General features: G+C 39.7%; 1 protein-coding gene across 1 annotated transcript; it reads left to right on the top strand.

The window, feature by feature from the left end:
* Positions 1–8609, top strand: kiss2.L (kisspeptin 2 L homeolog; the record flags this gene model as incomplete). Its single annotated transcript, NM_001137577.1, is given in 3 exon segments — positions 1–53; positions 5087–5207; positions 7573–8609. Coding segments are annotated over 2 exon segments (414 nt in total). The 5' UTR covers positions 1–53; positions 5087–5095.
* Positions 8610–9482: the final 873 nt, after the last annotated feature.

Genomic DNA, 9482 nt, shown 5'->3' with positions numbered 1-9482 from the left:
AGAAAAGAGACGCACAGAGTTGGGCTCAGTCTGTACAAAGGCGACAGAGAGAGGTAAGTACTTTGCCTGGGGAAGGGGGGAAGTAAGTGGGGGGCACCAGTGTAAAGTGAGGGTCACAAACTGTTACATTCTGACAGAATTCTGATGTAAATATGAAGCAAAGGGAAAGTATCACTTACAGGCAAACAATGTGGCACCAGGAGCAGCAGCTTCACCCCTAGTTGTGCCCATGAAATGCCCCAATACCTGAGATTTACCCCAAATTCCTGCAGGAAAAATTACACTTTCTATTTCCCCTTTATGGAAAGCAGAATAGGAACATCGGGGGCTTCTTTCATTTACTTTTGTGTCAAATATTCTTGCTGAGAAGATTCATATACTTGATGGATTTCCAACTGTAGGATAAGTACGATACAGTCTTGGGGTAGATATATTTATGGAGTAGAGTAGAGTTATGGGGTAGATACATTTATGGAGTAGAGTAGAGTTATGGGGTAGATATATTTATGGAGTAGAGTAGAGTTATGGGGTAGATACATTTATGGATTAGAGTAGAGTTATGGGGTAGATATATTTATGGAGTAGAGTAGAGTCATGGGGTAGATATATTTATGGAGTAGAGTAGAGTTATGGGGTAGATATATTTATGGAGTAGAGTAGAGTTATGGGGTAGATACATTTATGGATTAGAGTAGAGTTATGGGGTAGATATATTTATGGAGTAGAGTAGAGTTATGGGGCAGATACATTTATGGAGTAGAGTAGAGTTATGGGGCAGATACATTTATGGAGTAGAGTTATGGGGTAGATGTATTTATGGAGTAGTGTAGAGTTATTGGGTAGATACATTTATAGAGTAGAGTTATGGGGCAGATATATTTATGGAGTAAAGTAGAGTCATGGGGTAGATGTATTTATGGAGTAGAGTAGAGTTATTGGGTAGATACATTTATGAAGTAAAGTAGAGTTGTGGGGCAAATACATTCATGGAGTAGAGTAGAGTTATGGGGCAGATACAGTTATCGAGTAGAGTTATGGGGTAGATACATTTATGGAGTAAAGTAGAGGCATGGGGTATATACATTTATGGAGTAAAGTAGAGTTATGGGGTAGATATATTTTTGGAGTAGAGTAGAGTTATGGGGTAGATATATTTATGGAGTAAAGTCATGGGGTAGATATATTTATGGAGTAGAGTAGAGTCATGGGGTAGATATATTTATGGAGTAGAGTAGAGTCATGGGGTAGATATATTTATGAAGTAGAGTCATGGGGTAGATATATTTATGGAGTAGAGTAGAGTCATGGGGGAGATATATTTATGGAGTAGAGTAGAGTTATGGGGTAGATATATTTATGGAGTAGAGTAGAGTCATGGGGTAGACATATTTATGGAGTAGAGTAGAGTCATGGGGGAGATATATTTATGGAGAAGAGTAGAGTCATGGGGTAGATATATTTATGGAGTAGAGTAGAGTCATGGGGTAGATATATTTATGGAGTAGAGTAGAGTTATGGGGTAGATATATTTATGGAGTAGAGTACAGTTATGGGGTAGATACATTTATGGAGTAGAGTAGAGTTATGGGGTAGATATATTTATGGAGTAGAGTAGAGTCATGGGGTAGACATATTTATGGAGTAGAGTAGAGTCATGGGGGAGATATATTTATGGAGAAGAGTAGAGTCATGGGGTAGATATATTTATGGAGTAGAGTAGAGTCATGGGGTAGATATATTTATGGAGTAGAGTAGAGTTATGGGGTAGATATATTTATGGAGTAGAGTACAGTTATGGGGTAGATACATTTATGGAGTAGAGTAGAGTTATGGGGTAGATACATTTATGGATTAGAGTAGAGTTATGGGGTAGATATATTTATGGAGTAGAGTAGAGTCATGGGGTAGATATATTTATGGAGTAGAGTAGAGTTATGGGGTAGATACATTTATGGATTAGAGTAGAGTTATGGGGTAGATATATTTATGGAGTAGAGTAGAGTTATGGGGTAGATACATTTATGGAGTAGAGTAGAGTTATGGGGTAGATACATTTATGGATTAGAGTAGAGTTATGGGGTAGATATATTTATGGAGTAGAGTAGAGTCATGGGGTAGATATATTTATGGAGTAGAGTAGAGTTATGGGGTAGATATATTTATGGAGTAGAGTAGAGTTATGGGGCAGATACATTTATGGAGTAGAGTAGAGTTATGGGGCAGGTACAGTTATGGAGTAGAGTTATGGGGTAGACATTTTTATGGAGTAGAGTAGAGTTATTGGGCAGATATATTTATGGAGTTGAGTAGAATTATTGGGCAGATACATTTATGGAGTAGAGTAGAGTTATGGGGCAGATACATTTATGGAGTAGAGTAGAGTTATGGGGTAGATGTATTTATGGAGTAGTGTAGAGTTATTGGGTAGATACATTTATAGAGTAGAGTTATGGGGCAGATATATTTATGGAGTAAAGTAGAGTTATGGGGTAGATGTATTTATGGAGTAGAGTAGAGTTATTGGGTAGATACATTTATGAAGTAAAGTAGAGTTGTGGGGCAAATACATTCATGGAGTAGAGTAGAGTTATGGGGCAGATACAGTTATCGAGTAGAGTTATGGGGTAGATACATTTATGGAGTAAAGTAGAGGCATGGGGTATATACATTTATGGAGTAAAGTAGAGTTATGGGGTAGATATATTTTTGGAGTAGAGTAGAGTTATGGGGTAGATATATTTATGGAGTAAAGTCATGGGGTAGATATATTTATGGAGTAGAGTAGAGTCATGGGGTACATATATTTATGGAGTAGAGTAGAGTCATGGGGTAGATATATTTATGAAATAGAGTCATGGGGTAGATATATTTATGGAGTAGAGTAGAGTCATGGGGGAGATATATTTATGGAGTAGAGTAGAGTTATGGGGTAGATATATTTATGGAGTAAAGTCATGGGGTAGATATATTTATGGAGTAGAGTAGAGTCATGGGGTAGATATATTTATGGAGTAGAGTAGAGTCATGGGGTAGATATATTTATGAAATAGAGTCATGGGGTAGATATATTTATGGAGTAGAGTAGAGTCATGGGGGAGATATATTTATGGAGTAGAGTAGAGTTATGGGGTAGATATATTTATGGAGTAGAGTAGAGTTATGGGGTAGGTATATTTATGGAGTAGAGTAGAGTCATGGGGTAGATATATTTATGGAGTAGAGTAGAGTCATGGGGTAGATATATTTATGAAGTAGAGTCATGGGGTAGATATATTTATGGAGTAAAGTAGAGTTATGGGGTAGGTATATTTATGGAGTAAAGTAGAGTTATGGGGTAGATATATTTATGGAGTAGAGTAGAGTTATGGCGTAGGTATATTTATAGAGTAGAGTAGAGTTATGGGGTAGATATATTTATGGAGTAGAGTAGAGTCATGGGGTAGATATATTTATGGAGTAGAGTAGAGTCATGGGGTAGATATATTTATGGAGTAGAGTAGAGTTATGGGGTAGATATATTTATGGAGTAGAGTAGAGTCATGGGGTAGATATATTTATGGAGTAGAGTAGAGTCATGGGGTAGATATATTTATGGAGTAGAGTAGAGTCATGGGGTAGATATATTTATGGAGTAGAGTAGAGTTATGGGGTAGATATATTTATGGAGTAGAGTAGAGTCATGGGGTAGATATATTTATGGAGTAGAGTAGAGTTATGGGGTAGATATATTTATGGAGTAGAGTCATGGGGTAGATATATTTATGGAGTAGAGTAGAGTTATGGGGTAGATATATTTATGGAGTAGAGTAGAGTTATGGGGTAGGTATATTTATGGAGTAGAGTAGAGTCAAGGGGTAGATATATTTATGGAGTAGAGTAGAGTTATGGGGTAGGTATATTTATGGAGTAGAGTAGAGTCAAGGGGTAGATATATTTATGGAGTAAAGTAGAGTTATGGGGTAGGTATATTTATGGAGTAGAGTAGAGTCATGGGGTAGATATATTTATGGAGTAGAGTAGAGTTATGGGGTAGGTATATTTATGGAGTAGAGTAGAGTCAAGGGGTAGATATATTTATGGAGTAAAGTAGAGTTATGGGGTAGATATATTTATGGAGTAGAGTAGAGTTATGGGGTAGATATATTTATGGAGTAAAGTAGAGTTATGGGGTAGATATATTTATGGAGTAGAGTAGAGTCAAGGGGTAGATATATTTATGGAGTAAAGTAGAGTTATGGGGTAGATATATTTATGGAGTAAAGTAGAGTTATGGGGTAGATATATTTATGGAGTAAAGTAGAGTTATGGGGTAGATATATTTATGGAGTAGAGTAGAGTTATGGGGTAGATATATTTATGGAGTAAAGTAGAGTTATGGGGTAGATATATTTATGGAGTAAAGTAGAGTTATGGGGTAGATATATTTATGGAGTAAAGTAGAGTTATGGGGTAGATATATTTATGGAGTAGAGTAGAGTCAAGGGGTAGATATATTTATGGAGTAAAGTAGAGTTATGGGGTAGATATATTTATGGAGTAAAGTAGAGTTATGGGGTAGATATATTTATGGAGTAAAGTAGAGTTATGGGGTAGATATATTTATGGAGTAGAGTAGAGTCAAGGGGTAGATATATTTATGGAGTAAAGTAGAGTTATGGGGTAGATATATTTATGGAGTAAAGTAGAGTTATGGGGTAGATATATTTATGGAGTAGAGTAGAGTTATGGGGTAGATATATTTTTGGAGTAAAGTAGCGTTATGGGGTAGATATATTTATGGAGTAGAGTAGAGTCATGGGGTAGATATATTTATGGAGTAAAGTAGAGTAAGATGAGTAAATAGATCCCTTGGTATTACAGAAATCTGTCCCTTTCTGGGGGTAGCGCAGCAACAGGAACACATTGTATTATTGCAGCCTCCAGCTGTTGCTGAACTACAACTCCCTGACAGCAGGCGGGTCATAGGCTGGTGAATAAGGTTTCTCCCCAGCACTCATTAAGGGCAGCCCAGTATATTAACAAAGATTCTAAATGACAAAAAAAAGACAATTTTATGAATCCTGATTTTCCCTTTTCTTCTCCTCAGCTGACGGCAATGACCAGGGCAAAGCTGCTCCTCCTTCTCACGCTGCTCATTTACCAAGACGCTGCCGGGGGGCCGCTCTACGGGGGGAATGAGGAGGGTCTGGGACTGGAGGAGATTGCGGGTCAGTATCTACCAATCATAAGCGCAATAAAGGGGAAGTAAAGAAGTAACTGTACATTATACACGGGGGTCCCACAGGCAATTTGAATGAAAAGATAAAGAATTCTGTTCCTCCCACCGAAAAATTTGTGACAAATCTGCACCTTAAAGGGGAACTGCGCTCGTTCTCATTCTCTAATGAAAGAAAACGTCACGCTAAGCAACTTTACATGATGGTTTTGGGTGGAGTTCCCCTTTAATAAAAGAAGAGGAGTAGCAGCAGAAATATAAGTGTAGTACTGGGGCAGTACCACTTGGGGGCAGAAAGTGGCAACAGATTCCGACCCCTTAGTATTTCCCAGAATTCTCCCTTAGACACAGATTTCTGTGCAGTGAGAGCGGCTCCCAGTCATTGGTCCCTAGAGACATCCCATAATAAACCTAATGTCTTATCCAATGATAGTGACAGCACCAATCACTCCATCAGGAATAAGGATTCTCATTCCACGAATCACTCCATTTAGTCACGGAATGTGGGACAGGGACCTGTCAGCGAAAATTCCTTCTACTCATTTTATTTCCCCAAGGGGCCCAGTTCTACCCACTTAAAGGGGAACAACTTTATTATCTGTTAAACATTAAGTGCAGGATGGGTATTCATGTTACTGTGTGCCCAGAGCATTCCTTCTCTGTATATTTGTATTTATACATATGGGAGGAGGTGCCATATTGATTCCCTTAGACAGTACAGTATGAATGTCTAGCTTATTGTGTGCCCAGAACATTCCTTCTCTGTATATTTGTATTTATACATATGGGAGGAGGAGGTGCCATATTGATTCCCTTAGACAGTACAGTATGAGGGTATAGCTTATTGTGTGCCCAGAACATTCCTTCTCTGTATATTTGTATTTATACATATGGGAGGAGGAGGTGCCATATTGATTCCCTTAGACAGTACAGTATGAGGGTATAGCTTATTGTGTGCCCAGAACATTCCTTCTCTGTATATTTGTATTTATACATATGGGAGGAGGAGGTGCCATATTGATTCCCTTAGACAGTACAGTATGAGGGTATAGCTTATTGTGTGCCCAGAACATTCCTTCTCTGTATATTTGTATTTATACATATGGGAGGAGGAGGTGCCATATTGATTCCCTTAGACAGTACAGTATGAGGGTATAGCTTATTGTGTGCCCAGAGCATTCCTTCTCTGTATATTTGTATTTATACATATGGGAGGAGGTGCCATATTGATTCCCTTAGACAGTACAGTATGAGGGTATAGCTTATTGTGTGCCCAGAACATTCCTTCTCTGTATATTTGTATTTATACATATGGGAGGAGGTGCCATATTGATTCCCTTAGACAGTACAGTATGAGGGTATAGCTTATTGTGTGCCCAGAACATTCCTTCTCTGTATATTTGTATTTATACATATGGGAGGAGGAGGTGCCATATTGATTCCCTTAGACAGTACAGTATGAGGGTATAGCTTATTGTGTGCCCAGAACATTCCTTCTCTGTATATTTGTATTTATACATATGGGAGGAGGAGGTGCCATATTGATTCCCTTAGACAGTACAGTATGAGGGTATAGCTTATTGTGTGCCCAGAACATTCCTTCTCTGTATATTTGTATTTATACATATAGGAGGAGGAGGTGCCATATTGATTCCCTTAGACAGTACAGTATGAGGGTATAGCTTATTGTGTGCCCAGAACATTCCTTCTCTGTAATTTGTATTTATACATATGGGAGGAGGAGGTGCCATATTGATTCCCTTAGACAGTACAGTATGAGGGTATAGCTTATTGTGTGCCCAGAACATTCCTTCTCTGTATATTTGTATTTATACATATGGGAGGAGGAGGTGCCATATTGATTCCCTTAGACAGTACAGTATGAGGGTATAGCTTATTGTGTGCCCAGAACATTCCTTCTCTGTATATTTGTATTTATACATATGGGAGGAGGAGGTGCCATATTGATTCCCTTAGACAGTACAGTATGAGGGTATAGCTTATTGTGTGCCCAGAACATTCCTTCTCTGTATATTTGTATTTATACATATAGGAGGAGGAGGTGCCATATTGATTCCCTTAGACAGTACAGTATGAGGGTATAGCTTATTGTGTGCCCAGAACATTCCTTCTCTGTATATTTGTATTTATACATATGGGAGGAGGAGGTGCCATATTGATTCCCTTAGACAGTACAGTATGAGGGTATAGCTTATTGTGTGCCCAGAACATTCCTTCTCTGTATATTTGTATTTATACATATGGGAGGAGGAGGTGCCATATTGATTCCCTTAGACAGTACAGTATGAGGGTTGAATAGTAGAAGTAGAAGTAATTGCCCCTCTCTCTCCATTCAGGCCCAGAGACAAGTTACCCAGAAGGAGACCCCCAGGAGAAGAGTGAGTCCTATGAGCTGTTCTCCAAAGCTGACGCTCTACGCTGGCCAGGTCGCTCCAACATCTGCTACTTTATCCGCCAGGGGAGATTAGAGAGTCAGCTCTCCTGCCACCTTCGTTTCACCAGGAGCAAATTTAACTTTAACCCTTTCGGACTCCGTTTCGGGAAGCGAGAGACTGATGTCCCACCTGCTGAAACTGAAAGACAAACGGATAATGTGCTCCGGGGGCTCCGGGGAGACTTGTTCAATCCCTTTATTTAGAGTCTTTTGTAATTAAAGGTAAAACACACTCAGATATTTTGTATCCAGAACAGGGGGCGTGGCCTATGTCTACTGTGTATTGTGCTGCTTTTGGTTTACTTTGCCTTTATCTTTCCAATGTCTCATTAAGTGGCATCTCCTCTCCATGTTGGTGGTGGGCTCAGAGCTCAGCCGGACCCCCGGCACAAGGACTCTTTCAATGGACACAAAGGGGGGCTTTTTTGTACCCCTAAGTGTCGTAGCAGAGTCCAGGGTCAGAACTAATTACCTACACATTTCTCAAATGTCTCATATCCCTCCAATATTCTGCCCTGAGACCCCCGGTACTAATACAGGCAGCAACTCCCTGGCACCTGCAGAAAATGCCTGAATACCCCAACTCCCTGGACTCAAGCTTTAAAGGGGCTGTTCACCTTTAAATTAGCACGATGGAAGATAAGTTGTAGTTGGTTATCAGTTTTTATTATTTGTGGTTTTTGAGTTATTTAGCTTTTTTTTCAGCAACTCTCCAGTTTGTCATTTAAGTAGTCTGGTTGCTAGGGTCTGAATTCCCCTAGCAACCATGCATTGACTGGAATATGAACAGGAGAGACCTGAATAGAAAGTAATAAAACGTAGCACTAACAATACATTTGTACCCTTACAGAGTATTTGTTTTTTAGATGGGGTCAGCGACCCCCCTTTTGAAAGCTGGAAAGAGTCAGAAGAAGAAGGCAAAAAGCTATGAAAAAAGAATAAAGACCAATTAAAAAGTTGATTAGAATTAGCCATTCTATAATAGACTACAAGTTAACTTAAAGGATGAACCGCCCCTTTAAAAAAGAGTTTATGTTGCAAAGGAATTTTCTGCAGGGTTAATTATTGTTATTATTATCCTCTATTTACCCTGTGCTGATGTATTCCCCTGTGCTGTGCAGTATCTGTCCCACTGAGCTTACAATCTACTTTTCACACACACACTTGCTCATTCTTCCCGGGGGCAGCACAGTGGTCCCTATTGTAGGTCACTGGGGCAGGGACTGATGGCAATGTGATAGGGACCTTAGATTGTAAGCTCACTGGGACAGGGACTGATGGGAATGTGATAGGGACCTTAGATTGTAAGCTCACTGGGGCACGGATTGATGGGAATGTGATAGGGACCTTAGATTGTAAGCTCACTGGGACAGGGACTGATGGGAATGTGATAGGGACCTTAGATTGTAAACTCTCTGGGGCACGGATTGATGGGAATGTGATAGGGACCTTAGATTGTAAGCTCACTGGGACAGGGACTGATGGGAATGTGATAGGGATCTTAGAGTGTAAGCTCACTGGGGCAGGGGCTGATGGGAATGTCATAGGGACCTTAGATTGTAAACTCACTGGTACAGGAGCTAATAGGAATGTGATAGGGACCTTAGATTGTAAGCTCACTGGGGAAGGGACTGATGGGAATGGGATAGGGATCTTAGAATGTAAGCTCACTGGGACAGGGGCTAATATGAATGTGATGGGGACCTTAGATTGTAAGCTCACTGGGGAAGGGACTGATGGCAATGTGATAAGGACCTTAGAGTGTAAGCTCACTGGGACAGGGGCAAATAGGAATGTGATAGGGACCTCAGA

The sequence above is a fragment of the Xenopus laevis genome, chromosome 3L (assembly GCF_017654675.1).
Source record: "Xenopus laevis strain J_2021 chromosome 3L, Xenopus_laevis_v10.1, whole genome shotgun sequence".
Classification (NCBI taxonomy): Eukaryota; Metazoa; Chordata; class Amphibia; order Anura; family Pipidae; genus Xenopus; species Xenopus laevis.
This window is presented reverse-complemented; position numbering and strand designations above follow the sequence as displayed.